At 39.8% G+C, this 20,800-nt stretch overlaps 1 protein-coding gene across 1 annotated transcript in view; it reads right to left on the bottom strand.

Annotated features, from left to right (window-relative positions):
- Nucleotides 1-19,515, bottom strand: part of LOC137127369 (copine-9-like) — a 147,785-nt gene extending 128,270 nt beyond the window's left edge. The window contains exons 1-2 of the mRNA XM_067504257.1: nucleotides 19,085-19,515; nucleotides 9,221-9,261 (exon numbers count right to left, since the gene is read on the bottom strand). Coding sequence (XP_067360358.1) covers nucleotides 9,221-9,261; nucleotides 19,085-19,161 — 118 coding nt within the window. The 5' untranslated portion in view covers nucleotides 19,162-19,515. The remainder of the gene's footprint in view (nucleotides 1-9,220; nucleotides 9,262-19,084) is intronic.
- Between the last annotated feature and the right edge of the window lie 1,285 nt (nucleotides 19,516-20,800).

Consider the following 20,800-nt stretch of genomic DNA (forward strand, 5'->3'; position numbering starts at 1 on the left):
TATGGCCAATTTGATGTGTTGTATTTGTGTTGGGCCGTTGTTGAAAGAGGCCAATTAAACTGAGTGTTTAGCTTCTCGGTGCAAAAGAAGAACCTCTTGTATTAACACCACCATCTTAAAATGCTCATTGGGGCCATGTAGTATAGCTGAATTGAGTAGTATATAGGAACGAGGAACAAGCTGTCCTTTTGACAGACAACATGCGACCTCTAACACAGTCCGTCACTTTATTACTATTTATTGATTATGGCTAAAAACTGAGTCAGTTACCTACAGGCATGGATCTACTGGGTGAACCGTCTCAGTTATATACCAGAGGCTGTCAGTGCTGTGTGACATTATCAGCACTCATCGACCCCGTCCTGTCGTGGCTGGACACCTGGGTCAAACAGAGAGCTCTGACCAGCAACATGAAAGAGCTGAGGGGGCATTGTAGCCACAGCGAGTTCAGCTTCCCTCTTTCTCCCGGTGGGTAGGAAGAGTTTGAAGTTCTGGACCCCTCTGACACAATCGTTACCCTCCATCATGACTCTCCACCTCCGCCTAGCTCAGGACAAAAAAAAATCGCTCTACGTCCATAAGGACCCCTGTCTGACTGATGGATTGCATGCAGTAGAGTGTGTATGTGACCTTTTTTAAAACAGTTCTTTCCATCAATATAATTATTACAAACTATTTAAAAAAGTCTTATACCGGAGGTGATCACTGAGTATTTAATATATCATAAACATAATCTACCTTATTTATGTCTACAAATGTACAATAGCATCTGGAAAATTGCCACTTCAATCTTAAAACAGTGTTAGAATCTTTCATTTCAAATAGACAACAATTTAGGTTATGAAACAACTTGAGCACATTATAAGATGTTCTTAATCCTTACTGACAGCCACAGTAGTAAATCTCCTTTTGGCCTGTTTGTCACTGTGTTTAATTCAATAAAATGTTAATGTGTGTTGAAAGCCTCCAAATGTATTAAAAAAACATGACACTATAGAGGTTTGCTGTAGAAGAACTACATCCGCTAGTCAGACAGACATATTACGTACACGTATTACTTGAATCAGAGGTTCATGCCATAATACCACATAATACATCTTTCTGCTTTGATCAGTGAGTTCTAATTAACATGAATTTGGCCTATTAAAACTGATAATGAAACACATTTTTTTAAATACTATGCTTCCTCAAGGACAATGCTACAAACCACAAAGTAAAAAAATCTCAGCCACATCACAGTGAAACCCAGCTAAGATTCACTCATATATTAGAAGGCAAACACCAGGAGCATAACCTAACTGTGACTTTGCCGGGTGCAGACTTTTTCGGACCTGTCTCTGAACACAAGCAACAAACACAGACAACTGCTTTGCCATGAACAGGCATCCCAGCACATCCTGTCCTGCAAAGCAGCCTCTGAGCTGCAGGGCCCTGCCAAACACTATTTATACTCATAAGCGTTAACCGAAAAACACCTGCTTTTTGAGAAAAAGGCTGAACAGTTGGTAAAGACAGTTGTCCACGGACCACAAGGTGAGTGGTTCGATCCCCAGTCCTGGCTATATGTCAAAGTGTCTCTGGGCAAGACACTGAACCCCTAACAGCCCATTCCCCTCCACAGCTGTGCAGTGCCGGTCCAAGCCCGGTAGAAATCGGGGAGGGTTGCGTCAGGAAGGGCATCCGGCGTAAAAACTGTGCCAAATCAACCTGCGGACAATGATCCGCTGTGGCGGAGAAACGTTCCTGTATCGGTCACGACAGGGAAGAAGGTGACTGGACAAACAACGTTTCAGAACGTTTAGGAGATCGGCACAAAAATTAAACACGTGACAGAAGTTATTTTTATTTTTTTACTAAAACATGCAGCTTGAAACAGTTTAATTTAAAATAAGATACATAAATGTAAGCTACATAAGTGTTACAGGAAGGTGGCATATATTTGAAGTTATCAAATATATATTTTTTTAGGGCAGGAATCGTTAGAGGGGACATTTTTCAAAGGAAATGCTATACAAAGCACTAAACCACATAAAATCCTTTAATAAGTAATTGCAGCTGTTCACCCTCTTTTTTTCCAAACATGTAAATAAACTTTAATGCACAAATTGAGCTCAACTAAAATCAGTCAAATGTGTGTGGCTGCCTTTCTTTGCTCTAGTTTGTCAGTTTTTAAAGTTATGGTAGAGACGCAGACCTTATTTAATTTTCTTGGTCCTTTCAGCTTATCCGGTGAGTTCAGGGTCGCCACAGTGAATCGTTTGTCTGAACCTCCGACCCTGTGGTCCATAGGCCAACTGAGCCACTCGGGCTCATCTCCACCAACTGGGCCACGGCTGCCTTTAACAAGCAGACTCTAATGTCATTTTCCAAATGTTGTGCTCCGGCTTTATTGCAATAAGAGTGAAGAAAGGTGACTCATACAGGTAAGTCACGGGGAAGAGGAGCAACATTTTCATGGCCTCAGAAGCCTGTGAAAGAGGGGTCAACACTCTGCATGAGTGTCTGATCACAGGATAACTCCAGCAGCTGCTCTTCCGCCTTACCAGTAAGGGCACTGGAAGCTGTTGCAACTAGGGCAAAAGGATCTTGCACCCAGTTCCAAGCATCCATGTTCAAATCGGAGCTGTAGAAACTGAATGGTTGGCTCAGTGCTGTGAGGTGAGAGCTGACCACAGTTTTCACTACATTCACCGACAAACGTCTGTCAATCCTGGGAAAAATGTCCTTCACTCTGTCTTCCACTCTTCTTCTCCACAGGTCAGGTTTTTTTTAAATGAACACAGTGATTTTGACACAACATTAGTTTTCACATCCGTCATAAATGCTGAGCGCTTGCTACAAACCTTGATCACACGCTGCACAACTTTTCCTCAGAGCAGCCGTCTTACTTCACTGTGATCTGCACACATACTCGAGCAAAGCTGGCTAAACAAGTGTGACTTTACAGAACTCACTGTGGTCACAGTGTGTTCCATGCCATGGCCATACGCAGAGTTTTAGAATCACCGAGGACCAAAAGGTGAACTTGTGAAAATGTTTAAAGATCTACATACTGTAAGTATATTTTAAAAATTGAGTGACACAAGCTTCAAAACCAAGTCAGTAGCAGCAACAGTGGGCAGTAGCATAAATCATCTGTCATCAGGTTAAATGTTACAGTTAATAACCAACACATAAACCTCGCTCTCGACGGCTCTTGTCTTTTTTTTTTAATATCATTTGATTTCTGTCTGCCTGTTTTCGCTGCCTGTCCCATTCTCACTGACTCCTTCCTTATCTCACCTGCCAAAGTGATTTAGTAAAATTATAGTGTTTACACAGTCTCCATTTCATCCTGCTTCTTTGAGTTTGAATTATAGAAATAAATCAAACTGTACATAAATGTCAGCAGAATGTGTTTTATAGAACCATATATTTAAACAGTAGCATAACACAACAGGCTATGACACTATGATTATACTGGGTTTGTACTGTTGAGATGAAGCCAGAGCTTCCACTGTGATAACTCTCTACCTCTGTGGTAATTAGCTCTGTTTGAATGTGATCTGCTCATGTTCTGTTTGTTTCTGTGAACAGCACAGAGACATGTTAATTCGTCTCATGGACACAGTGGACACAACCTGCTCTTCCTCTTAAATCTCCTTCTCCCTTTCTCACAGTCTCCTCACTTTGACCCCGATCTCAGCTTTGATGATTCACTTCCCTTCAATTTAATCAGCAGGCCAACTGAACAGAGGGACAGTTAATTCCCTGCCTCCATTACAATAATGTTGCAATGAGAATAAACTAGGGAAACCTCGTTTAAATATTCGTTTTAAACATTGAGCAAAGATTTTGTAGTGATGATAAGATCATTCACTCCACATTAAAGCAGCAAAGGTGATGCTATCATCATAGGAGGAAGCAGGCTATTCTGCTGTTGTACAATGTTGAACCAAAGTAGAGTTGTTTTTTTTTAAGGTGACTTATACTATGCTTCATCTGAAAAAAGTCCATCTTAGTCCATCTTCGAGGACCTCGGTGCGAGTCTTTTTCAACCATTATGATAAATTCAAACGTAAAATGCTGAGCACTGCATAGTCCCAGTTCTCCAAATGTGATGATTTGCTGCTTTATAATAAGGTTACAGGCACAGCACAGTAAGGGAGGCACTTTTCTCTCGGTGATTGTGATGTGAGAATAATTTAGAAAACTAAACAATTCATTGATTAAGATAATGAACAGAGAGTAAATGCACAATAAAAGATAATGACATAGTTCAAAGTACTCCTGCCACTTAAGTACAGCAGCTTCAAAAGCAGTGCATGAATAATAATATGCATTGCATTATATTATATTTGTAGAATGTGGTATTGTGGTTATTAGGTAAGTATCTGAGTAGTACTTCCACCAAACTGCAGTACACTTAACCACATGCTGATGCCCATGTCTCCTAAGTTAAACACTGTCCCCTCTGACCTTTCAGTGGCACCTTCCATTGCTGCTTCCTAGGGGAAGTTAATGCCCTAACTTACAGTGATTCATCATGGTATCCTGCAGCAGGATCCTGGCTGCAGTTATTCATCATCTGAATGGTGACCAAAAGAGTCACCATCCAACTCTCAAGTAGTCATCTGGTCAGTGGTGAGATGACAGTGCCTCCCCCCCCCCAGTCACCATCACTTTCCTTCTAAGGGATAGCAGAGGAGAGATGGAATGGGACATGGGCATGTCACCACTGAGGGAGCAAGAGGACACAGACATGCCACCCACCAGATGAAGCTGGTGTTATAACATCCAGGAGACAGTCTCTGCTATCAGCTTTCGTCTGAATCTTGGAGAGGCACCATCACGGCTACATATAACACCAACTTGTTAGTTCACTACGTGGGGTTTGATTTTAGTACCGACGGAAACACTAAGGTTCATCAATGTACCAGTACTAAGAAAATAATTTAATTTACAATTATTGCAAAAGAGGAACAAATTTCTTGCAGGTGTAGTAATATGAGTATTTAATATTACTATTGATAATAGTACTTGCTCTGGAGCATCATAATAAGGTAGCAGAGAGCCACATTTTCATTCATTTCCTTATCCACATTGTAGGCACCAGATCAGCTATAAGAGATGATCTGTATGTTAATGTGTGTGTTAGTCATTGAATAACCAGATCAAATTAATTAATCAGTCACATATCACAGGCAGGCTCTTACCCAGATAATAGAGCTTTGTCTTCTAACACCAAAGGAATAAACAACACATCACCTGATATTGCTAAATGAATTTTTATCGATCGCATAAAATGAGATTGAACTTATAAAGATGCAATGTTAACTCAAAATGGGATAAATAATACATCAAATTAGGATGAAAAAAAGGGAAAACAAAGCAGAGTGCAGATGCAGACCGTGAGATAAGAGTTGTAGGTTGATTTAAATCTAAAAGTCTCTGATTTACTCTTTAACTCAACCAGAATAAGAAGCAGCTGTGTGGTTGACAACAGGGATGTCAATGGTATGTAAGATCGCTTAAACATTTAGTTAGCTAACTAACTAACTACCGACATGTTTTGGGTTTGTGTTATCAGTATTTCTATGACATGTAGTGTAAAAAGCGAAGATAATTAGCTATGTGCATGTGAAGTGATTTGTATGGAGTGTAACTGATTTTTTTTTTACTTATGTTAAACCTGTAACATTAGTGTGTTAGCCCATAATGTTGGTGGCTATAATATATTGTTGGTTTGTATTTTTCTTCTACCTGTTTTGACTGTTCTGAGTCTGCTTTGGGCCCGTTTTCTTACTGAAGAAAGCTTCAAGAAACAAGGCAAAAGCAGAAGAAACTGAGTTAATCCGGCATCTCCTGTGATTGGCTTATGCCTTTTTCAAGTTCGGGCAGTTGTTTAAACAGAAGCCCAAGAAAACTTTGCAAATAACTAAGACAAATACAATTGATTAATAGTTAAGATTAAGATTAATAGTTAAGATTAAGATTAATAGAAATAAGAATAATTTGAGTAATAAAGATAAGGCTCAGAGGGTAAACTCCAAGCAAATTTTATGGTTACATTTAGGAAATATACTTGCAATTTATCTTAGGACATTAGCCTTTTATAGAGCTTAACATGGAGCAGCGCTGGGTGTCTTCTTGCTGGATGTCCCAAAAACCACGATTAATTGGACACGATGTAAAATTGCCAAGAATTTAAGGCTGGATCAGGATCTTGTAAAAGGAAACTACTTGGTCTAACATCAAAAGTTGGTTCAGCCTGTTTTATGCCCAAACGAGCATAAAAAAATCCCGAGTTGGCATCCTCAGATAACTCAAGTCACAAAAAACAGAATATAAATATACTGAGATGAAGACAGTGAGTCTATCCTGAACAGCGGTTCAGAAGATTTACATGATATTTTATATTAATGTCATTTTAAAGATAATGATTGTGTATTTTCTTTGTCAAATTTGTGAGGAAATGCTGAATTTTCTTGGTCCAATAGATAAATATTCTGCATACGCATTGGGCAGATTTTCTAACAACCATATCCTTAAGAAGTTAAACTAGTAGTCATTAGAATGTAACACAATCTGTACTGTGCGTATTTAGGCATCATCTACGTTCTTATTCTAGATGTTAAGTAATAATAGGGGTAATATGGTTATCATTGATAACTCCTAAACTCTTACAACTTAAAAATCACATGTAAGAGATAACCAGTCAAATATCATTAAGTAAACAAAGTATGCAATATGTCATGTGGAACAAAATGTTAGGAAGACATTACAAAATCTGAATTGAGACAAAGTTCAGATTTGTCAGGAAGTGGTACGTGGATATAATGAACACTACAACCATTTGGTGGCAGTGTGGTGCCATGATAAGTTGACAAATTTTTCCAACAAATTATTATCTTTGCAAATTCTCATCAGATTTTAACGAGAGTTGGATCAAACCTCATGAAATCACTTATAGGAATTTGTTATACTGGTTTCATGAAGCCTATAACATGAATTTACTACATATCATTATTTGTATAAACACTGGGGTCCTGTTGAAGGGGACTATCGAGGATTCCACGTATAAAGTCAGAGGATCTGTGTTCAAGTGCTTTTACATGTCACCAGAAACACAGTAATAAGTGAAAACAAAGTGAAAAGTGGCTTCAAGACCAGGCAACATAAAATCTATCATTTAGCTTTAATTAGCAAATTCAGGTTTATATACTGTACATCAAACTTCTCACTCTGACCAAAAATAAAAAGAGGCAGTAGTATTCAGAATTAGGTACTATCTGCTATTTAACTATCACTATCTGCACAGCATGTGCATGTGATGAGTCAATAAAAGCTTAATCAAAACGTACATCAGGACAGTTTATATGTTGTCATAATCTTTTATGCCAAGTCAGTACTTCTAGTAACCTCATATAGTTACTTATATGCATGTTTATCATCAAAGACTTAAAGATTTAATCCTAGTTTTAGTCAGAGCCATTTTAATTTGATTTTGTCAGGCATTTTCAAACCATTTGAACTTCAGAAATGTCGACTGTCAGCTATCGGCATTTCAAATTCCTGAATTGGAGAGTTGAATGAACGTCACCAGCCTTTATCCCACAGTCCACGATTTCTGCTCCGCACATCAACAGAGTGAAAGCTGTAGTAATATATTGTGTCTCCTTTAAACTTTTGCAATGGTGTTTGCAACGTGCATAGTTATAAACACTTATTTCTAACAATGGTAAACGTGAATAGAACTGGTAACCTGGCATGTGTAGTGGAATGCAGTCACTTCCAACTTCCAAGGTAAATGGAATGCACCCCTCATTAATTACGTCTTTTTAAGCTACGGCTATCAACACATTCGTTAGCCACGATTTACAGTTACCATGGTTACCATCTTCTCTTCTAGTGCATTTGTTTGTGTGGAACTGGGTCTACCTTGACAGGAAATATTAAAATATAAACAAAAAAATAAGCATTTTCCTAGAAACATTTAGATGATTGATGGAATCTACTCATTGCTTCTGATGGCAACAAGAAAGATATTTTTCACTGTCAAGCTGAATATCAAATGAGAAACTTTTCGGTGGAAATTCAGCCCAGTTCTAATAGGGAGCGTGAGCTGGGATTATACTGTGGTGAGACAGGTTAGTTTTACCCTACGGAGGATGTGTTGTTGCCATTGTAATTAGGGGCGACTGTGGCGCAGGAACGTAGAGCGGCTGCCCACCGCTCTGTTGGTTCAATCCCCGGCTCCTCCGGTCACATGTCGAAGTGTCCTTGAGCAAGACACTGAACACAAACTTAGTTGCTGCGAGTGAGTGTTGGCCAGCTGCATAGCAGCTCCCCCACCGGTGTGTGAGTGTGTGTGTGATTGTGACTGTGAATGGGTGAATAAGAAGCAGTGTAAAGCGCTTTGAGCCCCGTTAGGTAGAAAAGTGCTAAATAAGTGCAGAGTCAAAATTCAATGAAATTAAATAAAACATATTTAAAACCACAACCACATAAAAAGCCACATACTATGTGGTCTAGCTTCCACAATGGCACGAAAGAAGATATAGATGGCGGTAATGTTGAGAAAAAAAAAGAAAAACCAGGTGAATTCTGTCCACCCACTGAATTGTGTTTATCACAGCAGACAAAGATGAACTATCTCTGGCTCTACTCGTCTTAAACTTGCCAGTCAAGCAGAAACCTTTTTGACAGCTGTATTATTTTTCTGTCATCCTTTGTCGTTTCTATTTGTATTTTTATTTTTGTGAATCACTTATTCTTTTCCTCCTCTCCTCCTCCTCTATTTCTGGTCACCGCTGTTGCTTCACACTAGGTGTGTATGTGTGTGTGTGTGTGTGTGTGTGTGTGTTTTGAGGGGTCATTAAGTGTCAATCAGGCTCCTCTGATTAGCTGGGAACAAACTGGGGATTTGGCAAAGAACTTGACCGAAAGTCTTTTCCCACTGACCCTTGGTATTCAGCTTTTCCTTCACTGGGCTGCTGTATTGTGTCCGTCAGTGCTCTGTGAGACACTTGCAGTGTTCATACTCACTGATGCTTGCAGATGATAAGTGGAATGCAGTGGTGATTTAATAATTGCTGCATGAAATTGAACACATTCAGCTTGATTAATGTGTTGTGCAGTGTAAACGGCATCATGGATATGAAACAGCTTCAGAGCCGAAATTGCAAACATGGACACGGAATTTAATTAAAAGAATGAAAGTGATGGCGGCAGCAGTTACCTGGATCTGACTTAGAAAAGGTGTCCATGTCTAACAGGTTTCTGCAACAAAAGCAAAGAGATTGAAGCAGTTAGAGCTGGTATTTCTCTGCCTGAGGCAGAGATCACAAATTACTTTTATTGTAGATACATATTTAATATATTTTCAGTCACTCTGTAGTCACTGTGTAGTTACCACACACACTTTAAAAAATACTTTTTCTGAAGATTATCACTGCTTCCTTAATGCCACATGTCATTATTTCAGGTGATTGACATCACCTGAATACACTCGAAAACACGCAAAGCTGTTTCACGCTGGACTCGATCACCAGTCCCGTCCGGTTTGTACATCCAACACCAACACAGAGCAACAGCAGAGAGAACAACACAGGGAAACAGGACAAAACACTGTGTGTGTGACTGTGTAACCAAAATTGCAACAGGTTTTTTAAAATTGTACCCATGACATCAGTGATCCCGTAACATTAACAAACCAATGACGTTTTTGTTCCTAAATCTAACCGGCTGACTTTGTGCTGGGTGATTATTTTCATACGAAGGATGTGTCCTGTACGTCAGCTGTCATTATGGGCCTATGTCAAGAGACAGTTTGGTGCTATTTCAAGATAGAGACATAATTAGTATGTAAATTATTATGCTTCATGCTAACTCGTTGTTCATCAATTATTCTGCTTTGAACAAATGTCACAGGACACATGAGACCGTGCCACTTCGAATTAAATGTTCTGGTTATCATGATTATCCTGGAACCTCTACAGTAAATGAAACTGTCCATAATATATAACATCATGTCATACACAGAACACTGTGTCACCTCTTACATAACCAATAGTAATCTCCACTTTTTCCCTCTTCCTTTCTGTGTTATGTCTTTATTTCCCATCTACTTGTGCAGTAGAATGGAATTTTATTGGATGAATGTGGTGCCTTGTCTTACACACGTCCCAGAACAGGCAACACATGTTTTTGTGGTGATTGGTTTGGCTTTGGGGAATTAGACAATGGAATTTTGACTACAGTACAACAAGCTGGGTTTGTGCAATATTGCACAAACCAGGCAGTTTGGACTTAGTGAACATCCTCCACTGTCAATACATAAATAGGTGAATATCATCTGTAGCATCCTCTGCTCTCAGCTCCTGATTGTGACATACAGAGTAACATGGTGCACGCTTGACTGCTTTGTTCAATCCAAACTTTCTTTACATAGCAATTTTCGTACAGATTAATCCAATTCAAAGTGCTCTACAGGTGAAAGAAAGTCGTACCAGCACAACAACAGAATCGAACAAAAAAGTAAAAAAAAGTTATAATGCCCACAACACAGAAGTACTAAAATACAACTTTTAAAAAAAGGCACATCAAATAAGGGCAAGAAGACATAAATGTAATAGATTATAAAACAGTGTTACTAATTTGCTTTTTGTGTGGAATAAAGATAAAAATAAATTAAAGGTTATAATCAATGGAAAATTGATAAGGACACATTGTAACAAATTAAATGTAGATAAAAATACTAAATACTAACTAAATTTGAAAAAAGAGAATAAAACAAAGTAAAAAAAATAAAGTTAATGATGTATACTGTACATAAATGCAATACTATGAACAGTCTTTTGTCTTGAACACTGCGGCTTCCAGGTGGTGTCTGACCAACAATAATGCAGCCTCATAAATGCTATAACAAGTCAAACACAATATTTCACTACAAGGATTCAGACAGAGTGTTTAGTTCAAAACAGATTTAAAATATCTGACCCTGGTAACCCTGGTGGCTTTTAAGTATTTCCAACACAAAAACTAACATCGGGTGCAGACAAGGTCACGGCTGGCACTGTACAGTATATTGTGCTCACTGAGCCACTGTTTCCAACTACTACACTGACAGACAGACTTTTAAAATAAGTAAAGAATTTGAAACACCATCTTTAGTAAAAAAAAAAAAAAGAACGGACTTGGCAGAGCCATGTTGGTCTGGACCTACACTAGAAAAGCTTAAAGAAACCAGTATCTAGCAGAATGTGCTCCACAGATTATACTGTATTAAGACCAGACACTATAATCACACATATTACATACAACAAGCATCCTAACAACTTTTAGTCCTATTAGACTAAAATGACTGTAACAGTCCCCTCTCCAGTTGCTTTCAGTGTGACATGGACAGTCAGAGCAACTGCAGAAAGTGACACACACAGCAAGCTAATGTTCATGCATGAGCTTCAGTACAGTTGCCATCCGGTGTCAGAAGTGTGAGGCAGAAGCAGCACTGACTCCTAGATGGGTAAAAGCAAGGACGATTTGTAAGGAAGTGGACCCTGAGCACTAACAGGGAAAGGCTCTCTGAAATATTTGTTGGATATTTTATGTTTGTTTTTTGACATTTAACGTATTTGGACTTTTTGTGACATTTTAGGTCAATTTTGTGTCTGTGTAGTTACATTGATTTTTGGTCCATTTTGTGTGTTTTTGGTCAATTTTGGCCCCAAAGATGCTTTTGCAAATGCAAATGTCTACTATGTTTTTACCTTCCACATTCGCATTCTGTCAGACGTAGAAATACCTACCATTTAAAAATCACACAGTTACAGATTCTTCAACAGTATCTGTAATCTATACAAAATAACTTCTGGTGCAGTAACGTACACTTGAGGCTAAATAAGAAGTAGGGTGAGAAGGTTGAGTGGCAAAGGTTTATGGGCAATTCAAGATAAAATTGTCGCTGTAAACACTTTTTATTTGAAATCTGAGAGAATGCAATACAAAACCTAGGGCAGTTAGGTGCAAACATTCCAATTTTATTATTTTCAAAGGGCAAAAATATTAAAATAAAGAATTTTAGATGATCAGCTAAAGAAGCAAAGATAAAAATGTTTGCATTGGCAAGGTTTCATTTTATAAAAAGAAAACATGACATCGAAATGTTGAGCTGACTTCAACGATGGTCTACAACACGTGTTTCCTATATTAAATATAGATTTTTTTTTTCTGTCCCCAAAGCATATGTTTACATACACTTCAATTTATAAACAGCACATTTATTATCAGCTTATTTTAGTCCACGTAATCCTTATGACATCAATAAATACCTACACATTACTGTAATAAACAGCCCTACGTGTGTGTGTGTGTGTGTGTGTGTGTGTGTGTGTGTGCCACTGCTGGCTGGTACATGCTGCCAAGTCTGTTTTCTTTTTCTAATCCCCAAGAATTTGAAAATTAAATGAATTAAGTGAATAGAGCCATAAAATAATGAGGCTGAAATTTCCAATTTTTCGATAGTTTTCCACTGTTGCCTTACATTTCTTCTCGTTGGGTCAACATGGAAAGTGAGGGATTCATTAGGGACTACTTGTTAGGCACCAGAGAGATCAAACAGTTTTTCTGCAGAAACACTGAACTAATCACATCCCACTGTCTTTCAACTATGAAGGGTTTTGTTTGGTCCACTCAAAGGGCAAAGAACCTCCTATGTCTTTGAAGATAAATTTCAGTTAGATGCTAATCTCATAATGGGGACAGTTGTTTTTCTTTGTAATATGTCATCACGGCTGTGAAATTAAAGCCACGACATGTGGAAAGCTGGGTATCCAAGGCGAGGCCGCCCCTGCTGTGACTGACATTCTCCCACTGAGAGGTCCTGGCTCCCTGTGCTCGCTGACCTGCCTGGTATTTGACTCGGAAAGCGCCCCAGATGTCACATTTTAGCAGCAGACCACCAACCACACTGTGAGGCCATCGCAGCTTTAGCGCAGTTTCCACAAGCCCCCACAGTACAACAACGAAGAACAATGGAAAACCTCGGACACGTGTGTCATTATGCAGCCAGTTTGACTGTTATCACATCACTCAGCGGGACATTATTACGCAAGTACTCATCAACCCTACTTAAGATTCAGTAGGCAGCTTTCTCCCTAACAGACATGCCATAGATATGCGACATCTAGCGGCCATAAGTATTATAGAAGTAGGACTGACTATTGGTAACTTATTCTAAAGAAAAGCTTGTGCTTGGTTTCCGCTTCAAACTGACAGTAGTTGGTCGCATTTCAGTATTTTCACATTTTTTGCGGCTACAACTCAAAAGGTCCATTTACTAAGAAGATTGTGGCTTGGTGTCTATTTTGTAAGTTCGGTGCACCATATTGTATAATAAGAACCTCCTAGGAGGTAGAGGTCAACTACTGACCCACAATTAAGGCCTGATAGGGGCTGAAAATGGGCCACTAAATGGCTTGATTTCATTTTTTCATATTTTTCCCATTTGTCGTAAAAAAAATAATAATGATAATTTTAAGCTTCTATCCGCTTTAGTTTGTTCCAAATTTCAGTCTCTTGAAAGATGCCACACACAACAAAAGAAGCTGTAAAATGAAGGTGCCAAAAAAGTTGGGACAATGGAACGAAGCCCTTACTGTAATGAATATAATCACATGACCACTCTTAATAAACTGGCCAAAAAATTCCTTTCAGGTATCAGGGACTGGTTTACACTCCAGCAGTCAGGGATGTGTGGTGAGGATATATTGAGGCGTGTTTGCTTTGTGAAAAAGAAGATCTAATTTATTTCCTAGGGTCTCGTTTTAAACAATTCTGTTGCAGGGCGGCTGACATGCTCTGCTTGTCTAATAGGATCTTGAGGAGGAAAATCTGGGTGAAAATCTGCAAGATGCCACATATGTGAAACAGAAAAAAAAAAACTTCTACCCGACTTCCTGCCTCATCCACGTGTACACTCACACATCACATGTTTTGCACTTTGTGAAATACGAAATACATGATTGTTTCATTTGGAAAATAAAAACTTTCCAACTCAAAGAATTTAAGATAGAAGATGCATCATTCAAACAACAATTTTCTATATTTAACTGAGCGCTCACACATAAGGATCCATACATACAGATAGACAGTTGTTATGAGACACACCAGCTTTTTTTTTTTTTAAATAAACCATTTTTATTTCTGTCCATCACATCATTTGTTAAAGTCACACCACAAATAATCGGGAAACAGAGACCACGGCTTTTGTTTCTGTGAAATTCCTAGATGCCTGCTTCAGCTTCGTTTGGATAATCTGATTGGCTCTTTCCCAGCTGTAGCTAAACTCCATCAGAGTCAACAAATCCCACAACTGTTAAAAATAGCAGCCCCACATAGGTCGACGGGCATCTGTTGAAATAGCACCTCTTTTGGACGTTCACTGCACGTGCACTACCAAAAATAATGACTGAAAAGGTTTTGTGTATTGTTGTATTTTGCTAAACAACATAGAAAAGTGAAAAGCACGGTGATCAGTGTGTTCCGTGTCTGGTACAGGATTCGGCAAACCGTTGCATAACATTCAAAGAATTAATCCTTAAACCTACTATAACAAGATCCCCCTTTGGATTTGACATGGAATAATATTAGCAAATAGTTGCTTGTCTGGCAGTTATGGAGCAACACTTATCATTTGGAGATGTGTTTTTGGTCTCTATGACTGTACATCCAACATGCACTCTATCTTTAGTGCTGCTTTTTGGATCTGAGTACCTTTGTGCTAAATACTATGTTGAGCAGCTAGTTTGTGTATGTGTGTCTATGTTGGCCCTGAGAGACCGGAGACCTGCCCGTGGTGGACCCCGCCTCTCACTCAGTGACAGCTGGGATAGGCTCCAGCTGTCAGAGCACTGTTGATTATCAGTGGATTCCTTCCCTATAAAACAACAACGAGTCTGCTCTTTCATATCTGCAGTGGCCTTAATATTAATATGGTGATCGTGCACACAGACACGAGATTTCCTCACTCTCTTGCCTGATTCTCTTTTTCCACTCGCCGCTCATCAATTTGAACAGAAACCTCTCGGTGTCAAGCATCTTGACCTGAAAAGGAAAAGCAATCCACCTCATTACCACTAGCAGTGGCTTTGAACTAGAGCACAGTATTCGGGCTGTTCCAGGATGAAGCCCTTAATGGAAAAAAGACACATGAAAGAATGAATGCACTGGGACATTGAGTGTGTAGAGATAGTGATTTCTGTCCCCCTCAGGCAAATCCTCCTCATGTTCCAAAACCTGCTGACAAGATCTAAAAACTAGGCAAATCAGGTGTGTCAGACATATTTTTCTCGCCAAAAATGAATCAATATTCACGCAGTAATGAGACAGTGTAGCCACATGAAAACTTCAGATCATCCAAAAGGCAAACATTTGTCAAAACACATCAGGCCCATCAGACAGAGGATGATGAGAAAAGCTGAGTTAGGTGGATGCTGAGGAGCTGAGAGCAGAATGAATTCAGATGTTGATGTATAGGGACAGGCAGCAGTTGCTCAGATGAGAAGGAATAACAAGATCACGTAGATGCAGCGGCATAAGATCAGAGTTAGAATTCACCTTCAAGGTTCCTTCTGTCATTAGAGATCTCATGTCTTGTTATTAGGCTCAGCTGGTGATGTAAGTTGTCTTCTGTGAGATTTTGTGTGTACAAATCCCATTTTTGTTACTAGTTTTGTCCAAATTGTGGTTCTGACAAAAACGGCTGATGGACACCGAACCTCTCAGCTCTGCAAACACACAACATGCTCTCCACTTTCTGCTGGTGGTGAATTTGTTGCCTACATTGGTTGATCCATACAGAGACGTGACACTGAATAAACGAGGGGAGAAACTTACAGAAAGCTTCAAAACAAGTGATCATGCCCTGTTGCCCCCCAACATATGGAGGAAGGCATCTGTTGAAGATGCAGCCTTCGTGCACCAACATGGATGAAATCTCTTACAATGGCACAAAGTGGTGGCTGTTGTAACACTGGACAGTCAAACACTGGATTACAACTGTGCAAACACAGTGGTTGTGATAAATGGAATCAATATGTTGAAATCTCAATGCTTCCTGTGTATTTTTATGAATTTGCTATAAACTGTCTGTATCTGTGCATCAGGTTCTATTTTTAACTTTCTTGTGAATGGTGATATATATTTATGTGCCTCGTAAAAGCCAAAGACAATTTTCCACTATGTGGACAATTTAGTTCCTAACCTAATCCTAATTATCTTGAAGCGATGACATTATTTTTTCATAATATCCTTCTGATGTCTCATCCTGCAAATAAATCTGAATACTGTCGGTGACTCATCTTTAACTTGGGGGTGTACATATTAATTTATCCAATTAAGCTTCTGCTTAACATAAAACCATACTTTCACTGTGTAGGTTGTAGTAGCTAACAGAACAATATATTAGTGGGAGGTGTGTGTTTTGGATGTCAGTTGGGAAAAGGCGGTTTCCATAAAAGCGTCATTACTCCCTGTTTTGATTGATTTCTTTAAATGTGGGTGGGAATCACGTACAGTACAACTCCATAATGCACTACATCTATTTGTCTTTGAAGTGGTCCAAGATGTGATTTTAATCCCTCCCACTACGAAATCCTTCACCTGGAAATGTGTTACAGGAGCATTGTTTTCGTGTCATGTTCATATCGAGTAAAGTATTGCCTAGTTCACCTTTACGGATTATAGTTTGGACCAATTTGAAGCATATCAGACTAGAGGTAAACTGTTTCCAAAGAAAAAACCTCCGAGCTAACGTATCACATTTACCACAGATCATCACACCTTCATCTAGAGTTGATGAGTTTCCAGCAACGTGTAAACAACAAAATTGTCCAAAATAACAATTACTTTAGACCACGTGTAACTTTCTCCTATTATCTCTGACCAGCCAGAAATCCAGCGGTTTTATTAATCAACTATAGCTGCCGTAAACTACAGTTGTCTCAAGCATGACTGATAACATGGCAACTTGCTCCTGAAGTTTCCTCTCAAAGCAGTGAGTCAACGCTTGTCTTTTCCAGAGAACTGGATGTGCAGCACCTGAATGAAGCACAGTCATCTTTCAATTGACAGATGAATCCAGTGCCTGGCGAATGAGCCTCTTGGGTTACTGGGATTGATCGGCATCATCAACCACCTGCTTTAATCCAGGTTTCTCCAGTTTTTCCTCCTGACAGAGCAGACAAGCAGTCTTCAAAAACCCCACACTTGATAATCCTGATTCCACTTTTCTTTTTTCCTCTTTCCCATAATCACAGATGATATCCAGTGGATTGCAGCTAGGATCCTTCTGGGGTCAACGGAGCCAACCTCATTCTGTCAGTGTCAGAGGAATTGAAGCAGCCCCTCTCTAACCCCTCCAAACTGGTGGAGCACAGAGACACTGAAGAGTTGGAGCAGCTTGTCACAATCAGCAGTTTTGTGCTCTCTTCGCACATTGACTGACCCCAGACATAGAAATGCTTTTGTATGAAGTGATGCCATGGCCATTATATTCAGGTGTGTCAATGTGCCTGACAGCGGCACCACTGACATTAAAGTGAATGAGAAACCACAACAAAGCAGCACTAGCAAACTGGGTGTTTGTGGGGGGATAAATCAGAAAACCAGCATCACATATTTACCAATTCACTTTAGCATGTGCTAGAAATACCACAAACACACCCTGACTCCCCCGTTTTCTCCCTCTAAATATACATGTGGCCTTGTGTTCAGCACGATCCCAACATACGCCACATATTTCATGCAGTGTATTTTACAACACGAAATATGAATGTGACCAAATGGCGCCGCCACAAAGTAGTGGGAGAGAGATGACAGACCGAGAGTCAACAGAACAAGCTCCAACTCTCTGAGGCACAATGGAACTTCGGTCAGAAATTAAGGAAGACTGATGAGGCTGTCAGAGAAACAAGACGAACGTGCAACATATGTTTGCAGTTTTTTTTTTACAGTTTCCTCTCTAACCGCGATGAAATATGCTTCAAAGTAATTCAAACTTGAAATATGTCTAGAAGTTAACCACTTTGAGCAGGCACGATGAAAAAAAGATTGTCAAGAACTCTGTGGGGTGGAACTCCAAGCACTTTGTCAGTGCAGATTTCAATTTAAAAACCCGCTAGAACATCAGTGGCAGTAATTCACAGGTAATTCCACTGCAAGCTGACAGAGCTTGAGAGGATGGGTAAGGAAGAGCAGGATAAACCAGTGCAAATCCAGCTGTGAGAAGCCTACAGAGATACTCACGAGGATTTAACGCTGTAATTGATGTCAAAGGGGGCTTCTACACACTGAGTTATCAGCCTCGGGACTTGTGGACGTGCAAGATTTTATCCATTTCTAAAAACACGATACTTGTGTGTAGATTTGTGGCAGTGCAAAGATGTACTGAAAACTTTCCGATGCCTCTGCACGGGTGAAAAAGCTCAAAATGAATTAGCCTCGAACTCAAACCAATTTTAGATCTGTGTTATTAGATTATTTCTTTAACCTGTAGGTTTAGGACTTGTGGTCTTGAGCTTCACCAACTGAAGCTTCCTGTTTGTATGTAGGAGTAGTAGTCTCCATGCGCTAATATTAGACTCTGCTCAGAAAAAGGACTGTTAGTATTCTCTCCCTGTCCTCAGCTTATTAAAACCACCATGGTTCAAAGCAGAATCCGCTCCTTCTCTTTCGTGTCTGCTGGCACATTTAGTATCCACGCATTCATTGCGCGCTCCGGAGCTCTCCAACGGAATAAATGCCGCTACAGTCAGTGCACCTCCCCACGCATTTCTACCCCCACAGCACATGCAAATTCCTCCTCAGCAGAAAAAGAGAGAGTTTGGTCCGTGCACCGTAAAGACGCTAAATACGGATCAAAAACCTAAGAGGAAAAGTCCAAGAGAAAATGGAGAAGAGCAGGGAATTACGCAAAATCTAATAGGAGGAACATTTATGACGATACAAAAAAAAAATCCAAGATATCAAGGATCCAAAACAGTGTAAATATGTGAACAGAAAAAGATGAATGCTTAACAGGGAGGTTGTGTATTTCGGCGCTTACCTGCAGGAGACTGTGACTTCAATCTTTGTCGCAGGTACGGTGGAGTTGAGGGGGTCGAAATCCCGTATTGTCGCCATAACTAAAGCTTTTCTTGATCACTTCTCAATGATGGAAGTTCGCAAAGCAGTGATTTTCCTCTGGCTTCAGTGTGTTTGTTCCAGGAGCAGGACGAGGAGCAGAGTGGGTGCAGCGGCTCCGGTAGTTGTTGCTGCTGCCTGTGGCTGGAGCGCAGCTGAAGGTTCAGGACGAGGCATACCTGAGGATGAGGCTTCCATTCATGGCGAGAGGAGAGAGAGAGCGCGAGAGAGAGAGAGAGAGAGAGAGAGAGAGAGAGAGAGAGACACAGAGAGAGGCGCGCGCGCACACACACGCACACACACACTCGCACAAACGGGCTTCTCTCATTTCTCTCCATCCATCGCCAGGTGGAAGCAAAGACCTGCACAAGTTGTTTGCAACTTCTAGAGCTTGTATAGCTGCTTCACCGACTCACACAGGTCGGCCACAACATTACTACCACCTCCTGGTTTTAATAGAGAAATACGATGCTGATATATCATTATGGGTCCGCTCCACCTTTACCAACAGTAACCTTTGACCCTTAGTTTTTTTCAAATTACTGTACATGTTCTGCTATATAATCAGTATAGTTTAAAATGTATTGTTTTCTTAGGAGTACTTCTACTTTTTTACTTAAAGTAAAATGTAGATAATCTGCTTAGTACTTCTACTTGAGTAAAATATTTAAAGTGGCGATTTTCACACAGTGTATGACATTTTCTGTGTAGCTGTAGACTCCTGGCCCTGCTGACCCTTGTTCTCTATAACATTATTACGACTACCAGTAGTAATGTTACGGCTGATGAAACGCTACTTGTTCAAAAAAACTAAAACAATACCTGTGACTTCCTTGAGTAGTACATGTAAATGAAGGCCATTAAACTTCCCTTTGAATTTTTCATCTTTAATTTTCTCTCTACTTCTAGATGGAAAAACTCCTCCAGAAGACATCACTTGGAGGAACTTTCAGGTTAGATTACGTAATCTCGTCGCACTCACTATGGAGTTTAGTAATCACGGTCAACCTGCTTTTTCAGAGCTCCTCCCTCTCCCAGACTTTCATACTCCCAATGATGAAACACTCCTTTGGGTGATGGGAGTTTTTAGCTGGTAGCAGAGAAATCATTTAATACAGGGAAGTCAGAGGGACGTTTAAATGCAAGAATGTACATTTACATCCTAAACTAAAGCTGTAGAAAGCAAGTTGAAAATTGGTGAAGTCGCCCTTTAAGGGCAGACATTAAAATAGTGAAAGAAATTCAAGGAACAGCCTTTTGTCATGTACGATCTTCAATGTGTTGTAAACCAACCACTGAGACATACTTCCTGTATCATGTCCTGCCCCCTACACACTTCACCCAGACACCACCTCTTACCCAGACCAAATGAAATATTACCTCACAAGTGAGAATGCGTTTCATACTGACCATCTCTTAATGTGCATTGCAGGTGTGAAACAGAAACTCTTGGGAATGTCTGGGCTTGATTCTCCAGAATTCATATGCGAAAGTGGCTCAAGTAGGTTCAAAGAGAGTGTTGATCTAAACATTAACTGACACACACTGCACTACGTGTAGCAGCTCTAGCACCTGTGAGAGTTACTCATGATGAACGTAGCTTCTCCAAAGCCATTTTCTTTTCTATTAGATGGAGAAG

Source organism: Channa argus, chromosome 5 (genome assembly GCF_033026475.1).
Source record: "Channa argus isolate prfri chromosome 5, Channa argus male v1.0, whole genome shotgun sequence".
NCBI lineage: Eukaryota > Metazoa > Chordata > Actinopteri > Anabantiformes > Channidae > Channa > Channa argus.